General features: G+C 46.8%; 1 protein-coding gene across 8 annotated transcripts in view; it reads left to right on the top strand.

Annotated features, from left to right (window-relative positions):
• Positions 1–19,215, top strand: part of CELF2 (CUGBP Elav-like family member 2) — a 518,459-nt gene that overhangs the window by 337,711 nt on the left and 161,533 nt on the right. For 7 of the 8 annotated variants that reach the window (XM_041765402.1, XM_041765403.1, XM_041765408.1 and 4 more), the window contains one exon: positions 18,623–18,819. In XM_041765402.1, the coding sequence (XP_041621336.1) occupies positions 18,623–18,819 (197 nt within the window). Of the gene's footprint in view, positions 1–18,178; positions 18,449–18,622; positions 18,820–19,215 lie in introns of those variants that run through there. The other variant, XM_041765409.1, reaches the window with a different exon arrangement.

Raw genomic sequence — 19,215 nt, 5'->3', positions numbered from 1 at the left:
CGCAAAGAAGGTCCCCCCCCCCTCCTGCATAGAGAGCCACATATCAGAATGACAGTTGCCCTGATGGTGTTGGAGATACTCCACATATGTTCGGTTGACATAAAATTGACATTAAAGGAGTTCCAGAGCTTTGCACCACCGGAGCTGCCCCCAGAGTCCCCACGTTCTTGTTTATTTGAGTGAAGTTAATAAGCAGCCATAAAAGTGGAACCTGTATGGCAAGGACTTGGTTTAATAGGGGTTCCTGTGCTTTTTCTTACTGTGTTCATTAAGATGCCTGGTCTTAAAACTAACAGAGTGAAAGGTATCCTAACCATCCTAAAATTGGTATTTTTAGCAATGAAGAGAATCCTATGCCGTGACCCATCGTGCATCATCGTTCACGCTTTGCCACAGGCGGTCCTTGCATTCACTCACACTGTAGAGAATGGATGGAATTGCTTTTGCTGACTGGTTGGGATACGCCAAGTGTAAATATTGGAAGTGAATTTTGCCTGATTGCTTCTTTCCCCTGTCTTTAGCCAACAAAAAGACGGGGCTGTAACTAATTGAAGCTGAGACTCAGCGGCAGAGACATACGTGAATCATAATACAAGTCAAGGACGGTTGATACTTTGGCTGCCTGGCAAAGTGACACACCTTTTATATTTTGGGTCAGAATAACATTGTGTCCTTTCTAATTCCTGAGATGCTTGGCTTCCTAAAATGACCATCTTTATTTAGATTAAGGACCCATTTAGAGTAGTTTTAATAATGTATGGTTTCATACATAAGTGGTTCCATAATTTATTTCACCATTATTCTCTGTCAGGGTCTTGAATGTTATTGTTAATTAAGGGAGGGGAAAAAAAAAAAAAAGACCAGTATCTCCCTCCAGTCAGCCAGGCAAGTTGCCCTCGTTATCAATTGTTGTCTTAAAAACAAACCCCAAACAACCCTGGTAGCCTGTCAATAATGTCCAGTTAGTGAATTAAAAATTGCCTCAGTAAATCTCATCATCCCAGGTTCACAGGTGAACTGCCTCCTAGCTAGAACCCATTTATCACGAGTAACCCATTTACCAGGGGAACCTTCTACTGATTTACGCCCAATGCCTCCCTCCCACACCTGAATTATTAATGTGCATATTAAGGAGATCCCCTGCCTTCATCAGCCAACGCGTTTTGACTTTCCCACACAGCTGAAGCCACAGATCTTTAGGTTTTATGTCCTCTAGGTGAAAATGCCTAAAGGAACAAATCCTTTTTTATATAAATGCAGTACACATGACTATAAGCCTCGTGGCCTAGGGGTGGGGGGTGGGTTGCGGGATTTCCAGAAGCAGTGTCTGAAGTAAACATGGAGGGTTTGCTCTCTCTGAGCATAGCTTCAGGACACATCTGGTGTTCCTCTTACCGCTAGATCTTTCTGTGCTTTGCACTGTGATCCCTCTGTGCTGAGGTGGAAGGTTGCCAAGGTGTCCACAGAGGTCACAATGCTTTGGGTCGCTAATGAAACCTCTATGTGCAAGCCTGAAAAATAAATTGATCGCAAAGCATATGTGTAGTTACACGTACGTAATTATCATCTCAGATTCTCCCTCCATGGGAATGCACTCTGTCCTCCGGGATTCATGCATTCAGGTGTCCTCTCTCTAGTCAGCTGATCCCCCAAATCCCAGTGCCTTTGTGCTGTTAAATATATTCATGATACCATGGAAAACCTCACAGAAAACCTCACACAGTTATATTTCCCAGGGGAAATGTGGTTTCCAAAATTGATGCCATATGACCTTGGGAGGAGAATTAAAATCGTTTTCATAGTGACTCGGGTTGTTGTTTTTAAAATTTCAGTATCATCCTGTCCTTGACAGGTTTTTGGGTTTCAGCATCAGTCCTGTTTCTGTTTCACTGTTGTTTTCAGTAACGGAAGACACAACTCTTTGCAGGGGGTTTTGCTTTCCCTCCGTCCATCTTCTAGAAAAACAGATCATGACTCTTTGTAAAGTAGACCTGCAGCAAAAGGCAAGATCATAGGTGTCACACTGTCCATGGCTTAACATCGTGGACGTTTTAAGCATTTAAGCATTACCGACTGCGATGCTGTTTCCCTAGTGTGTCCTGTTCTCATAGAACCATGATCCCTGTCACCCCAAGTCCCAGAGGAGCTTATGATCTCTTCCACAGTATCTTAGAAAGGCTTCTTTCCTGATAGTTTCTACTGACGTGGATGATTATGGGAATACCTCTCCAGTGTGTTTGATCAGATTGTCCTCATAACATTGTCTATAACAACAAGCACAAAGAATTGGAAAGCTGATTGTAATACCCTTTCAAAGCGAGGGCGGGGCGATGCTGGTCACAGTGGGCACCTGTCACCATATCATCAAACCTCTCACCATTGAGCAACAGCGAGAAGGAAAAAAACAAAACAAAACCCCCAAAAACCCAGGCAGCGATTTGTTCTCTGCTTTCACTTTTGAACTCACTGTTAAAGCTCTTGCCACACTTAAATTGTAATCTCCTATTTATTTCCCACGCGTATAACCTCCTTCTCTTCAAGGAGTCTATTTAGCAAATATTGTCAGTTCTGGAAAATTATGATCGTAATTTTGGTTGCCCCAGTTCAGAGCTGTCATTTTAAAATTGAAGAACTATTGTAATATGCTTTGTGGTGGTGTTATTAAAGATAACAGTAATTATTCCAGTAACTTTACCAACAATAATCATGGCAGGTGACTTTTCGGTCTCAAGATTTGACTCTCCAAAGCCTTTTAGGATTGACGTGAAATGGTGAAAAAGTCCTAAAAGGAGCAAAATAAAATGAGTAGTGATAAATAGAAAAAAAAAAAAAAGGCTCTTGGAAGGTTGAGACTATATACGTAATTGGTCAAAGGTACACTGTTTATGATCTGTTTGCTTCCATGACCACTGATGCCGCTTCATCCAGTTTCGAGTAGCATAGTACCATGATGCTTGACTTACAAACTGAAAAGTTTTCAGCAAGCACCATAGTTCAAGTTGAGTTATTAAATGTAAACCTCATGACTTTCCCTTTCTAGAAGTCCCCGGATTCAGGTGGCCACTTTGGCTCTATTGAAGAATCCCATTGCTAGGGTCTTGGGATTTATATGCCCTCTCGAGCTATTTTTTACTCCCATCCCCTTTCCATGGGTGGGATAAAGGGCAGAGAAACCCAGAAGCAGGGGAGTGTGTGATGATATTAGAGGCTTTTGTTATACTTGATAGTCTCTGGTTTGTTCTATGTTGTTTTATTTGGCTTTGAGGGAAGGATATATTAATTCCTTACTCTGGAGTGAGTTGGAGAGGATTTTGAACTCTGGAGTCTTCTGTCAATTTTACTATACCGGCACATGTACCAAATTTGTGCACGGCGGACGCTGTGTGTGCGGCTAGAAGCCATGGCGTGGATGGGACCCCTGTCTCTGGAGAGCCAGCTAGGCCACAGGAGAGCCACAAGATCTTCATGTGTTAAGTGAGCCTGTGTGATGCTAAAAGGGAGCCCGAGGCTGTTTCTTGTGGACCAAACCCTAGCTTGAGATCCTTGGGTCTTCACATCCTCATGGTGATCTCAGTCAAGGAGGAGAGATTGTAGGGGTGGGCTGTTAGGAAAAATAATGTAGCCTTTCTTCTCAAAACCAGAGCATTAGGCTTGAGCCACTCAGTCTGTTTCCACTTCCCCCTGGATCTTCTCTGTCGTGCTGGATCTTGCAAAGCTGGAAGAGGCACCCACTCCTTGGGCTGGGGGGCGGCCCTGGTACCTGATCTACCAGCCATACCGAGTTGCAAGGGAGTGTTCTCAAGAGAAAAATGCTCCATGGGGAAAAAAGAACTTGTAACTTCTTCAAATTTTTCATCACAAGTTTTTGCCCCAGCACATGAAACTTGGGTTTGACCCCATCCATCTTCTTCCTGGAAGGTGGAGTGGGAGGTAAGGAGTCAAGAGTACCAGTGAGCATGCTTTGGACTAGATGTCCTTGTTTCCCCCAAATTCATGTGTTGAGATCTAATGCCCAGGGTGATTGTATCAGGAGGTCTTTTGGGAGATGGAACCCTCCTATGGTGGTGCCCTTATAAAAGAGAGTTCCTTCGCCCCTTTTGTCACATGAGGACATGGTGAGAAGACGGCCGCCCATGACCCAGGAAGCTCTCATCAGACACCAAATCTGCCGGCATATGGATCCTGGACTTAAAGCCTCCAGAACAGAACTGCGAAAAATAGATGCTTGTTGTCTACAAGCCACCCAGCTGATGGTATTTTTGTTAGAGCAATCCAGACAGAGATAGGGTGGGGAGGGGAGGGCTTGAGCAGCCAGCTGCCTCCCAGTGTAGAGTTGTAGCAAAAAGAGCTGCTTTGCCTCAGGAAAACAGAGTCATGTAGTCGCTTCAAAAGAAACCAAACATTGGACAGGAAAAAAAAATTGTGATACTTGGTTCAAAACCTTGGATGTTCAGGGCACCTGGGCGGCTCAGCTGGTTAAGTGTCTGCCTTCGACTCAGGTCATGATACCAGGGTCTTGGGATCGAGCCCCGGGTTGAGCTCCCTGCTCAACAAGGAGTTCACATCTCCCTCTCTCTCTGCCCGTCCCCTTCCCCCCCCGCCCCCAGCTCATGCTCTGTCTCTCCCTCAAATAAATAAAATCTTAAAAAAAAAACAACTCTTGGATATTTGGTTGCACAAGACACTAAGCAGTGAGAAGCATAAGGGCAGTGACTGTGTCTTACTCATCATTGTGTTTTGAAACACATTGCCTGGCACTCGATAGGGTTGTTAAATAAATGAAGGAAAAATACAGTGGAATCAAAGAAAGAAAAGCAGGCGCTACGGCAAGGTCAGAGAGCACGTACTTGTGAAGAGGTTATCGTGGGCAGGTCTTCCTTTTGTCTTTGGCTGGCAGGATTATCACCCGTTTCATAGTTTTGGGTCTTTAAGGATGTTAATGAAGAGAACATAAAAAAAATGTGTTCCGTGTCTGAATCATCTTTTCCAAACAAAAGGAAACTTATTTTTCCTGCAGTTACTTTTTCTGAAATCTGGCCTTGCACCGCGCTGCCATCCACAGGTCCACAGCATGAGCCCGTGTGTTCCGAATGCATCAAACTTACAGAAATCCACACTTGGCAGATTTTTTGGTTCTGACAGGTCCTTCCTGGGAAAATCTCAGTGGCACACGTTGGGCTATAGGCTATTCAAAGGTGGTTTCAGATCCCGGATTCTAGCAATCCAATTATAGTTAGCCAACAACCTACAGAGAAGGGCAGGAGATCAGCTACGTCAACCCTGTTACCATGAGGCTGGCTTTGGCATTTATTTCTCTGGAGCTTGCAATCTGCCATGATCAGATGTAGTGTGTTTGAGCTCCTAGCTTCCAGAAACAAAAGAGATTAACCACCATTTAAGAAAAGAATTCCACCCATTGCTGGGCCAAGGAAGGTGTTTCTTCATGTCAGCGAAAGTATCATTGGGAGCCGTCACTGGTGCCTAATTTTCTCTCGAAACCTGCAATTACTTTTTTTTTTTTCTTGTTCAGGTTGACCCACCAAATTTAAGCCACTCCAGAGGGGTCTATCCCCTCTCCTCTTAAATATAGATAGATAGATATTTCATTTTTAATGCTCTCTTCCAGGTTTTTTGACAGGTTATGCATATGCTAATAGAAATAAGCTTATTATTTGAAGCACAGAGCTGCTTGTCACCGAAGCTTCATTAACACCGTTATCACCACCTGACATTTATCTTATAATTTTCTAGAGCTGACTGTTGTGTCTCCATGGAAACCCAAATTGCAATTGAAACAAGTACGGTAATAAAGGCATCCACCGAGATTGACAGCATGCAAAGCCTGGTTACATTTGTGTCTGGTTCCTTCAGTGGCTACAGCTGGAGAGGGGGAATGTGCACTTTGGGTGTTTAGAATTAACTCTGTCGCTTCACGTGTGTCATACCTGACTCTGCGTACGTGGCAAGTTTACCATTAATGTCGTGGGTCATGATGTTAGTAATTAGGTCACTCATTCTTATTGGAATCATCCCAAGGCATTGTGAATATTGGATGTGAAATTAACCATGATCCTATGTGGATCCATAAGGAAATTCTTCAGGGATGACTCTGACACGGTGAACTGTTGGTCCGGCCTTAGGATGGATTCCTTTCCGGGCACGGGGGATGCTCCCTGACTTGAACTGTCTTCTCCCGCCTTGATATCGAGGAACCTGTGCTCTTTTAAGATCATGACTTCACATCAATTTGGTTGATGCCTCAAAGCGAAGAGTCATGAAACTGGAGTGGGTCCAGAGTGAATTAATCTGAAATTAATTTGATTCTGAAAGACTCCATCTGGCTGTGTTTGGGAAAGGCAGTTAGACAGATACATAAACAAATGATCATCTGTATTCATTGTGCCAGATGTAGTGTCAAAAAATGAAGAAATGGCTTTAAAAAAAAGTCAACTACGGGGAATTTTGATATAATGATATTCAGCCTCTTAGAATAACAGCTATTATAATTTAGCACAAAATCCTATTTTTATTCTTATTTGTTTAGGGGGTTAGATCCGATGGTGTGTTTTTAAAGAAATAAGCAAATTAAACGTCAAAGCCTGTTTTAATTGGTGATTGAAGATGCTCCATGGAATCTGTGACATGCTGGGGGAGGGGGACTTATAGATTCCTGAGTCAAAATGTGGTATTTGGTATTGATTTCATCTTAAGATCTGATGTCGGGATTCGAAAACTAGCAAAGTAGAATGTCATCTGGACTTTGCCTTTTGATACGTAATTTTGTAGCATGACCAACTGGCGTGTTCATATCATAGGGAAACATACCCAATGAGCTGACGTGCATGGAATTCTGGAAGTCGTCCTTGAGTAATGATACAGACTTGGCAGTGTTTTTCCATTACTTTTGCAAATTTCTTTAAGCAGACTATCAGTGGGGCGAACATCTTGGATTGCTATCTAGGAACTCACTGCAATCTCTATAGATAGAGCCTCTTGTTGCCTTTTCTTGTGCTGGGACAGAAACCTTCTAGAAAATTCATGATTAGTTCCTTGAATGGTTTCACAGGCATCTAGTATGGGCCCTTTATTTCCAATTTTCAGACCCCAATTTTGATGTCCTAAAGAGAAAGAATTAAAAGTTTACTTCTTGATCAGTGAACAAACATAATTTACTTTAGAAAAACAAAATCCCCAAAGGGAGCAGCTTCTCTCTCCCCAGATTCCCATCCCACCCATCCCCAGATTCCCTCCCTCACTTGTCCCAGCCAAATGCAACAAGAGCCGTGATAACAAGCTGGTAAAAATAGAACAGACAACGTAGAGAAATTAAACCCTGCTCCCCACCCCCCCCGAAAGCTGAAGCGTCTTAGCAGAATCAGTTGCAGTTGCTGCATTTCATGACCGCAAATGAGATGGTACCCAGATCGTGAATTTTGATGCACACAGTGTGTTAGGATGAGAGAGTAAAGTCTCAGGTACCTGGAGCCCCTTGGGGGATGAGTCAGCCTTATTAGCTAAGTTTGCACTAGAGTTGAAAGCCTATCCTTTAAGGCACTGGTTCTTTATTGTCTCATTTTGAAGGAATCCTTCTTAACAATGAATTATATATTTCCCTGCCTTCTTACACCGCGTTACTGAGCATAATGTGACCCTTTCGATGAGACAAGATTGCCATTTTACACATTAATTATTCCGCTGTACAGCTGTCCTTGGGAACTCCGGAGAACAGAAGTCAGCCCCGGCTCTGAGTGGGCTTTCCACTGCTGTGCCCCTTCAGATGCGTCTGGCGGCTGTCACTCCATGGGCCACCTATCGCAATCCCTCTCATTTGCTACTTGCAGTCTCCTGTGGGTTTGAAAGGCAGATGATCAAGGCCTGTGAAGAACCAGCGTAAAGCCTAAGAAATCTTTTGAGGAATGGATTGAGAAGCTCCCCCAATGAATTTGAAGAACATAAATATCAGGGCAGGAACTTTTCGACAAACCTTTTGACTGCTCTGAGATCCTTTTTCTTCCTGAATCCTCTTGCTGGCATTTCACAAGACGTGGGAGTTTGAAAGCATTACCCCCCAAAAAAGAAATACATCTGAACCTAACAAAGTGTGAGCCCGGAGAAATACATACCTCCCCCCAAAAGTGGATGCTGCTTTGTGATCTGAAACTGTCACTAATATGACGCAATTAGTTCCTCTAGATACTACTGTCAGCCTCAGATTTTCCAGATCACTGGAAGGAAACAGTGGCCTCGCTAATCACCAGCACATTTATATCTAGCCTTCTACTGCTGGCTGCATCCCTTAGGCTGGCATTCATTTTCACTAGTACTCCTTGATTACACACCATTTATGACTGAGGAAGGGAAGGCCAACTGCAGGTTGAGGAGAGACCAGCCTGAGATTCAATTTTGCCATTGATAAATGGTAAACTGAATAATGAATGGACACATAATCAATATTTAACGGAAGGGTAGATAGAGTTCTGAATTCAGGGCAAGCGCAAAGGTCAGTGAAGTCTTTGTCCTCTCGTCCACAGTAGGAGAGCCCCTACTCTCCTACTGAATGGTTTTTGCCATGGTTTTATCACCAGAATAGCCAGAATGAGGACAGTGGCAGTGCTGGGGCAAGTGGACCCAGCGGGCATTTCGAGAAAAATAGGCATGACTCAGTAACTCATTGGTAATAGGTGTATCGACCCTCAGATTCAATAGAACAGTGCCAGATGGGATAACACGGTTCTTTATAATCATGCTTCTTTATAATTGCATAACATGTGACTTAAATTTTACAACTTTAGAGCCTTCTTGCTATATTAAATCTCTTTATTCAGAAAATATGTGTTAGGGACACAGTGAGACTCCCCAGGCACCGTGCTCACCTTTCGTATGAGGCCTTCTCTCCCCATCTTATTTAGAATCGCACCCCTCCACCCACCCAACGCTCCACGTCTCCATCCCGGGCTTCATTTTTCTCCATTGAGATGACTGACCTCTGTCTAATCTCTGGGAAGCTCATTTCTTTGGCCATTTGGCCATATTATGCTCCCCCCCCCCCACTGCCCCACCATAGAAATAAGTTCCATAAAGGTGATTTTACCTCATTTTATTCTTTACTGTCTCTCCAGCACCTTGAAGAATGCCTGGATCGTGGGGGTCATTTTATAAATATCTATGGAATTAATGATTGAGCAAGACATCCCTGTCATTGAGAATTTCACAATCTCACCATGCACCTGATTGGGGGCTCAGTGAATTACTGTCTCCGTGGGTTCAGCTGTCAGAGAAGGGGAGAGGGCTGCGCTGGCAGGAAATCTGCATGATGCATTCCTTTGCATAAGCCGCTGCTCCTGGTCTCAGATTTGGGGCAGGGGAGGAGGCAGTTGGAGCCCGTAAGAAAAACAGAGAAGCCACACGTGAGACCAAACCAGAGGAAAGGAAGACAGGAAGGGATTACTGTCCAGTGTGTGGAGTTCGAGGTGGGGCCAGAGCCTTCTGTTGGCTGCAGGTGGCGGAGAGCAGATTTGGAGGGTCGATGGGACCAGGAGGGAAGGGATTGCCCCACATGGGGTAGTGAACGATGAGAGCGGGCTTGGTGCTGAGTGCTGCAGGCCCGAGTACAGAATGGGCATCCAATGCTAATCCGGGCAGTGGTTGCCCATACACCTACCCCTTCCTATCAGTCCAGCTCATGACTCTAATAAAACAAAATTCTTAGAGTAAAAAAGTAAATAAATTAAAATTAAAAAAAATAAAAAGGGGGGCTGCCCTGGTGGCTCAGTGGTTTAGCACTGCCTTCGGCCCAGGGTGTGATCCTGGAGACCTGGGATCAAGTCCTGCGTCAGGCTCCCTGCATGGGGCCTGCTTCTCCCTCTGCCTGTGTCTTGGCCTCTCTTTCTCTCTGTGTCTCTCATGAATAAATAAATTTTTAAAAATCTTTTTTAAAAAAAGGGCTTCTGTGGATACCAGTAATCCCCCACTTTAGGGCATTGCGAGTATAGATGGGCAGACAGGGCTGTGCCTCCCAGCCTGAGGCAGGGGGCAGTGCAGTGACAGCCAGCCCCTCTCTGGTCGCTCCAGCAGGAACGGTCCCCCATGTCAAGTACAAGTTTGTGGGCGGGAGGGGCGCTGGGGCTGCTCTCTATCAAGTCTTAGCCCCCCAGGGTGAGCTTTTTTCTTTGAAACCCACTGCAACGGTACAGCTCCTCCTCCTCCTTTGCCTCTGATTTTCTCATATCCCATGTAAAGCTTTGACCACCCGGATGAAGCGTGTGTGGGATGTTGCGTGTGGGTCCCTGTGGCCAAGTCAGCCCCTTGCTGCCGGCTTCCTGCGGCCCCTTGTGCATCACTCTATTCTGGGCCTCATCGCTTTGTGTTTTGGTTTCACGTTGTGCATCCTCTTTTCCTTGGCTGCGAGTGGCTTCGGGGCATCAGTGACCTATTTTGCAACCCTCCCTTCAAATCTAGCACCGTACCTGACATAAAGCAAGTCTCCCATAACTGGGTAATCGGAAGGCAAGGAAAAATGAGAGGTTCTGCACAAGAATAAGCTTCAAGGGGGTTTAACAGAAACCAGCAAAGGAGAGGCATCCGCTTTCACCAGCAGTGTGTCTTTGGGGAGTGGGGACTGTCCTCAGCCGCCCCGATGGCTTCGTCTTGCATAAATAACTCCCTGCCAAACAGTGTAGCCAGAGGTGGAAGCAGGAGTCACACGCCTCCAGCAGCACGGTGGCTGGGACCTAGGAATGGGGCACGGGACAGAGTGTCAGTGCTGTTTGCTCCCCTCAAGGTGGGTGTCTCTTATTTGCACCATTTGCTGCCAGCAGGTGAATACAGGAGACCTTTTAGGTGAAGATCCGCCTTCAGTATGGGGAGAGCCCCCCACTCTTATCTCCGTTTCATACTGATTCACATTTCGCTTCCTTGATGGGACCAAAGCAGCATCTCCCCGGTCGTCCAGGAGGACCATTTACAGTTACTTGCCCAAGAAGACAGGTGAATTCTGCAGCACCGGGCTGTGGGCAGGTAGATGGGACAGAGAGGGGACCTGGAAGGGCCGTGTGCCCAAACCCCCCTCGCCCCGATCCATCTTCCCATCCACAAAGTGGGGGCAGTGGTACTGACCTCAGCCTTTGGGGGGTGAGGATTAATCAATGTGAGCTCCTGGAGGACTTTGCAAATGTGAAGCCCGATATAAATCTTACCTGTGACTATTATTTCCCTGTTGCCATTTCTAAAAGTTCATCTGAAAAACCCTCTCCCTATGCAAATGCCTTCTGCTCTGCTCTGAAGTCCACTGAACTATTTCTGATAAATCACTGAGCGAAATGAGTTCCCTGGGCAGGGGCCATCCGCAGCCGACGCCTCACTGCTTTCCCAGCGAGGGCTATTACATGTTCAGACTCCAGGTACCCCACTGGATGCCTCCACATTTGCTTCTTTGTGGGGGTTTTCCAGCTATCTGCTTTTTACTAGCAGTCAAGTAGAGATACGGTAATAAGGTTTCCCTTTCCCTTGGTGAGTCCACATGCGTGTGTTGTGTGGCCTTTTCTGCGGGAGTCACTTCCTACGAGTCAGGGTTACATTTCGCCCTGGTAAACAAACGTGGAGCTTTTAGACCTCCCTCCAAATACAATCCAACACCAACTCCGGCGATCCAGCAGGATGCCCATCACAAGTGTGCTCTTTCCTAGTCATCTGTGAATGAAATCGATAACGTCCCGTGCATTCCTAATAAATTATCTGGTTTTTTTCCCCCACTTTGTCAAAGCACAGAGATGAACCTATTCTATGTTTGTGTACTTATAGGAAGCTTGAACTTGGCTTCAGGGGAGCACAAATTTATTTGCAATTGGGCCATTTGGAGAAAGGCTTTGTCTCCTTCGGTGACTTAGGGTATGATTTGTTCCAGTTAATCTTCTGTGAGTTCACCAGCTGACCTCCAGATGTCTCACCTCGGGGATTTGGGAACCGGTGTGGCCTGGGCTCCCAAAGCTTTGGTGACCAGCGGTAACAGTACCTTCCAGGTAAATAGAGGAAATGCCAGTGGTTTTGTCATCTTGTTGGCGAGACAGCAGACCTCCAGAGAGTTTTTTTCACATTTCCCAAGACCATTCAGCAGCTCAGAATCATCCCACTGCAATTAAGACGTAGCCATGTCAGTCCAGTGGCAAAGGTGCTCTCTGGAAAGGCAGCCACAGAAGATGGACATTTCCCTCGTGATGACCCCGAAACAGTACATTTTCCAAATGATGTGCAATTCCCAGAGCTTGAGATTAGATGACAAGTGATTCTTTTCTCCCAAGTGAGAGGCCACGGAAGGTTTAGAAGTAGAGGCTCGTGACTTCTGTCCACGTCTCTGCCGGGTTGTCCATGGAGCAGGGCAGGAAGTAGCTGGTGCTGGACCCTGGGTGCCCCATTGCCAGTCGGTGGAGGAGCGAATTCTGTTTTAAAATAATAAGCAACAGCAACCTGGACAATGTAGGAGATTGTAACACTACTGAGCTTCCTGGCCTTCCCGGTGTTGCCCATGCCCGCCGTAAGGTACCAGGCTCATCGCCAGCTTCCCTCTGCCTTTGCCCGATGCGGCTCAGTCTTGGACAATTTCCTGCGATCACCAAACAAAGCCTGTTTCTCCATGTGCTATTACTTAAGTACGAGTGATATTTAAAAAAAAATAAAAAATGATTCCCAGGCCCTTTGAAAGAGTGTCCTGTCCTCTGACTGAAATGATGGGACTGCATTTGGGATATTAGGAAGAATTGGCACAAATTGAGAGAGATGATGCTCTGGTAGCAGCACCGAGTCATCAGCCATCCAGCAGCTCGGTCTGAGCCTGCAGGCTGCGCTGCTCGGTGTAGGTGACACCTTGTCAGCTCCCTAGCCTCTGCCTTAGTCACCTGTGAGCCCCAGGGGACTGCATCAGGCACAGACAGGGAATCACCCCCAGGCTGCAGGCAGCTGGTCATATTACCTAAATTATCTTCTCCATACATCATCATCTGGACCCAAAGCAGAGACGCAGGCTTACGGAAACGAAGAGTCAGATGAGAACTGTTGTATCTTTCTGTTCTGCAAGGAAATCGAGGTACAGAGTGGTTTCCTGGTTTACCTGTGACCCCACGGCTAATTTATTGCTGAGCCAAGATGAGAACCCAGGCCATCCAGCCCTTTATCTCACAGACTTGCTGTCAAGTGCCTCCAGCATTGGTGTCATTATTCTTGTTTTCCCAAAAACCCCTGATGAAATAATATTCTAGTGAATCTCAACTCCCACTAGTTTTGTTTTTTAAAAAGTATATTTGCAGCTAGAGGATTTTAATTCAAGTTAAAATTAAAAATTGTTTTTCAGTTGCACTAAGCCTGTTTCAAGTGTTTAGTAGCCACTTGTAACTATTGGCTACAGTGTTGGGTTATGCAGTTACAGAAAATTTCTATTACTGGCCAGGGTTGGGCAACACGGATACAAGATATTCTAGAAAACAAAGATAAGGTGGATGAAAGGGATAGGAACAGTACAATTGTTGATAAACCATCAGGGAGATTAGCTATCTTTATACAAAATTTTTCTAAGACAAGCCATCCTTTTGTGTTGTTTTGGCATATCTTCTGAAGGGGCATTTTATGTCTTTTTTTTTTTTTAAACATTAGTACAGTTACTTATGGCCACATATTTCTTATACCCATTTTGTAGTTTGTTATTCTTCTTTTCCTCTAGATGAATGGACATGGAATGCAGAAAGTTGTTTTCCAAGCAACAGTATGACAGAAGAGAACTCTCAGTTCTTTCCTCATCACTCCCCAAAAGAGAAACCTGCAATTCACTGGGCCTTAGAAAAGCTTATTGTCATGGAATTAATAACAATAATATGTTGAATCAATTATTGCAATTTTTGTAATATTTGACTGCTTAGAGGAAGCGCAGAAGATTTTGCATATCCTCTGTTGATCTAGTTTTCTTTACACAAAAATAGAGTAGGGAAGTAGGTCAGTGCCTGTGCTAAAAGCAAAAAGTAAGTGCACTCATTTTTTTTTCCCCAAACATCATTATATTTTCGTCTTGGCTCTGAGGCTGATACCACCATTGCCCGCTGGCTTGGTGCTTTCTAACTTGTGGTCCGATTCCATATGGCATCTGTCCTAGAGGAGCCTTACATTTGGCTCCCCGCCAAGAGCAAAAGCAGAATTGGCGCTCAGCATCTTGTAGTTTGTAGGTGAGGTGCCAGCAGAGACGTATGTGCTTTTGTCGGGTGCCTGCAAGTGGCCACTGAGTCTCCTGGAAACCTCACCCTTGAGAAACCCAGTGTATGGGATTCTAAGCCCTGACAATTGGCCTTTACATCTTAATGGGTCCAGACTCCGCAGACGCCTCTTCTTAGGGGTCTGATGTTGGAAACGTCACTTCACCTCCAAGATTCGCAGTGGCGTCGTTTCCAACACGGGGACGATAGTGTCAACTTTGTGGGGCTCTTGCATTATTGTATGTCAAGTAGCTGGCAACATTTTCTGGCAAAGTGTAGGCTCTCAATAAATATCTGAATTTGAATCTAATTCCTGCACTGCACTGGGTGCTAAAGGTGGCTAGGGAATACAGAAAAGTGAGCTAGTCTAATTTTCTAAGCCTGAGGTCAGATTCTAGTAAATAGATGATCTTACTGAGATTCAGGTTATCTGTTCCCATAATTACCCCTCTGTGAAGAGCACATTGGCTCTCTGTGGCCTCTGGCAAGTACCCCCGAAGGTTTAACTGTTGGACACATAATTTCTGGCTTCCTTAGAAGTGTCAGCGCGTACAGCCTCATGAGGACAAAAGAAGTCAGTAAGTCTCTGCTAAAAACAGGCATCAGCCAGGAAGAAAGCTGGGAGGCCAAAGGAGGAGGGGCTTGCCAGCATTAGAGCGAAGTTAACCAGTGTGCCGCGGTACCGTTAGGATCTAGGCGTGGGATTCAGCCCTGTGGGGTCGGTCGGTGGGGTTAGGGCCACCTGTCCTGCACAGCAGCTTTTGATTGAGATGTGCTGCTGTGGGAGTTTGTGTCAACCAGACATTGTTGGATTTACGTAAGGGATTGTCATGCCCTTAGCATTTGATGATAATCTTTGGAACAGTTGTTTGCAGAATGGCAAGTAGATGGGAAATGATGCGTAGATGTGGATGAGAGGTGCTCATTGATGTCACCCTGTGGGGAGAGGGAGGAAGGGGATCTGTGGAGATGGAGATGCTGTTGTGTGATTAGGGAGAAAAATGTGCGTTTTAACATAGTCTTAATGGAGTTTCAAGTTCAGCCCTTGGCCCTCTCCTTTCTGTAGATAGTAGAAGGGCGCGTGCGTGTGCGAGCATGCACATGTGTGTGTGTTTTAGTGCTCCTTTCCTTCGGCAGTGTGATTCTAGGGACCCAGTAGGATTTGCTCTTCACCTATCTTTTCTTAGATACACTTGCTCACTCTCAGCCCAAGGGAGGCCCGACACAGTGTTTTGTTCGACCACGTGACGGATTAGGAATATTTTGTGCTTTGAAGCCCATTGGGCCTAGGGTTTGGATTCTACTTCTACAATGTGGAAGCCAGTGATCTTAAGAGAGGAGCTTAATTCTTAGATGTTTGCATCTGGAAAATAATACTTTCTCATAGGGTTGTTACAAGGATTAGAAATAATGAGTGTAAAAGCACCACACCCGGTATCTGGCATGTAAGCCCTCGCTGAAAGATAGGCATGATTATTTAGGATATGAACTGTGAGTCTCCACTATGAAAAATTTTGGATTGAAAGGAAGATTTGTAATGGTCACTCATGTCGAGGGCATCACAAGTGCAAAGGAGAGATTTAACAGCGGAAAAAGCTAACACTCCTTAGACACTTATTCTGGGCTGTGCTCTGGAACAAGCACCTGACTGTGACATGGCAACTGTTGCTCCCACTTACCAGATGAAGAGTTTAAGGCTCAGAGTGGCACAGTTGGGAAGTGGTGATGCCGGAATTGAGAGCCCATGCCCCCAGCCGTGACAGCCCACCGCCTCAGGATGATCGGAGGTCTGCAGGCATCCCTGCAGGATGGCTGATGGGGAAGGGTTATGAATATGCACTTCCCAACATAAAGAGCACAGGCTAGAGGCACAAACCCTCTTGTCAGCTTCCCTTCCTTTGGGTGCCTCCATGAGTACTTTTTGAGGAAACGAAAAAGCCCTCCCCCCACCCCCGGGAGGGGTGGGCAGACAATGATGGGATGCTTGCTGTATTCTGAGCTCAGACATTAGGACTAGTGTCCCGTCCCTGACTCCTCCATTGTATTAACTGGGCTCTGCACAGACAAGATGCAACACCCCATTTTTGGAACTTCCGTTCCCTGTTAGCTGAGACCTGTGGCAATGCCTTCCTCGTTTCGTCCTAGCTGATTGTCAGCAGCAGTAACCACAGTCCTTCCTGCCCCAGAAATACATCTTGCCACACTCTCTGCTCTCAGGGAGCTGTGAGCCCTGCTTCTGTTTGGCCCGCAGCCCCACCCCCGGAGTCCGCTCCAAGGGGTTCCAGTGCTCACCCACTCCTCGGAGGGGGACGTGTAAAGTACAGGTGCACAGGAACACGATAAACGATCAACCTCTGATATAAACAAGGATTACATGGCACCTAAATTGTTGAAAGTAGATCTTGCACTCAATATTTTATTCAGCAGAACATTTTTTTATAACAATAAGGTTGATTAGAGAAAGCTCTGGGAAGTGCTTCAAGTTAGACAGTCTGATTGTTTATCTCAAGGATAAAAAAAATATTAAGTGGTAAAATAGGGGGAAATAAGAAAAAAGTGGAAATTGGAGCAGGGACCTAGTGAAGAGTATTTGCCATCATTTTCCTCTCGGGATTAAAGCGAATTCAGGATTTCTCCTTCCCACAGGCATTTCGTTTGTCTTTTAGCCATCAGGCAGGGTCTTTTTTTTTTTTTTTTAATCTGGGGCTCAGGATGACCCTAGGTCCACAGCAGACTGCAGGTGCTCTGGTGGTCCTTGATGGTTTGCTTTCACATAATAAGGAGCCCTCCTTAAGATCCTTGAGCATCTTCTAATTATTATCCCCAGGCTGCCGTGACATAACACCTGCCATTTGCAGAGAAGTTTTAGTGCACGTGGCCTCCTGTTTGACCTTTCTGCCTCCTGAGCCGATGGTCACGGGAGTAGGCTCTGCAAGTCCTGTGTCGGGTTTGCACTTGCTTAGGTGCATTTTATTGTCACTGGACGAGATGCTAAACCCAAAGCACCATACTGCAAATGAACGCTGCTCAGGGCATTCAGCCTTGTGGCTTGGCAGAGTGGGTGGGTTTGGGGGCCTTAACGAGTGGGTTTGGGTGTAGGAGGGGAGATGAAGAGGTAGGGGATTCTGCTTTACTGTTGACTGCAGCTCAAATAAGAGGGATCCAAATTTAAAAAAAAAAAAAGCCTTCACCATCATAGTGCATGATGTTGACAAGAATTGCAGAATTGTAAACGAGAGCGTTCTCTCTTCCAAATGTGAGGGTTTTTGGGAAACAACATTAAAGAAGATTGATATGTAAAAGCTTATGGTCTTGCTCTCTGTATCAGCCCCAAATATTTACTGAAGCTAGGAGAAGAAAAGACAGACTTTCCTCTTTTCTCTCCCAAACGTGTGATTGTTTAGAACTCAAGTACAACATCTGGAAGTCAGATATACAGAGAGCAATTTATGGAGTGTGAAAGATTTGAAATATTCAGTGTCCTTTAGTGGGAACTCAACTTTCTGGGGCTGCATTTTTTTTCCCCCCCGGCACAAAGCAGGCATTTCTGAGATCGCCTTTGCCTCCCTGAATTAAACCCTTTGTGCCTGGATCCCATAAACAATGCGCTTTTTAAACGGGAGCCCCCTCCCCGCCCCAGCCCTTTTCTCCAGCGTGGGCAGCCAATCGGCTGCGCCGAGCCGCATTGCTGGAGCACTTTCCATTCTGAGCAGCAACAACGTACTAATTTGATGCACACATGGATGCCTCGCGCACTCTGCAAATTCATCACCAGCATCTTGCATTAGTCATCTGACGGACTGCCAAGTGTTTCATTTTCTTTTCATGTGACTTTATTATTACCACCTCTCTCCTCTCTTCCAAAAAACCTCCAAAAGGCGGGGGTGGGTGGGGTGGGTGGGGGTGTAGGGTAGGGTGGGGTGGGGTGGGGGGGGTGGCGGCAGCAGTGGCAGCAGGGGAGAACCCAGCAGAAATCCAGCCCTGCCCTGCTTTGCACACGAGAGCCAGTGTGGGGCTGATAACGCTGCGGATGCGTTGGTGGCCGCCTTGCAGAGCGAGACCTGCACTTAACTTGCAGCTGCCTCCCGAGCGGGGCTTCAAGATGTCCACGCCCCGGGTGACAGCCGGCGGGGCGCTGCCCTGGGCTCGGGCGGCGATGCTGAACCGCAGCCTGCAGTGAGAGCCCGCAGCCGCCGCTGCCGCCGAGCAACCTCATGGTGCCTGCGCTTTGTTTTAGTTCATCAAATTTCTCCGACTCATTAGGCACTTTGCCCCGTGCTCCTCTTCCTCCTCCTTCCGCCTCCCCGCCCCCACCCCCACCCTCCTTTTTTTTCCTTCCTGTCCCTCCACCGTGCAGCCCTAACTCTGGCTCCCGGTTCCCTTTTTGACAGTAACGGCACAGCCAACAAGATGAACGGCGCTTTGGATCACTCAGACCAACCAGACCCAGATGCCATTAAGATGTTTGTCGGACAGATCCCCCGGTCCTGGTCGGAAAAGGAGCTGAAAGAACTTTTTGAGCCTTACGGAGCCGTCTATCAGATCAACGTCCTCCGGGACCGGAGTCAGAACCCTCCCCAGAGTAAAGGTAGGGACCGCGGGCCGAGGGATGCTCGGCGGCGGTGGGGATGGATGCTCGGCGGCAGCGGCGGGGATGGATGCTCCGAGGCAGTGGAGGGGACGCGCGGCCGGGTCGGGTCAGGGCGCCAGCAGGGGGGTGTAGGGGAGGATGCCCCGCGCTCGCAGGAGGGAGGACTGCCCGGGGAGCCCAGCCCTGAGCAGCCCAGCTGCCCGGCTCCTCCCCGCGCACTCGCCCGCCCGCCCGCGGACAGGTGGATGGACAGGTGGACGGCGCCTGCTGGGACGCAGTGGGGAGGGGGGAGCAGCGGAGGCTGCGCCCCCAGGTCACTAACTCGGCGCCCCGCAGGTGCAGTGGGTGCCTCTCCGAGCACCCCAGCTGCTCAGCCTGGCAGTTCGGAAGCCA

Source organism: Vulpes lagopus, chromosome 8 (assembly GCF_018345385.1).
Source record: "Vulpes lagopus strain Blue_001 chromosome 8, ASM1834538v1, whole genome shotgun sequence".
Lineage (NCBI taxonomy): Eukaryota > Metazoa > Chordata > Mammalia > Carnivora > Canidae > Vulpes > Vulpes lagopus.
Note: the sequence above shows the minus strand (reverse complement) of the source record. Positions and strands in the feature narration are given on the sequence as shown.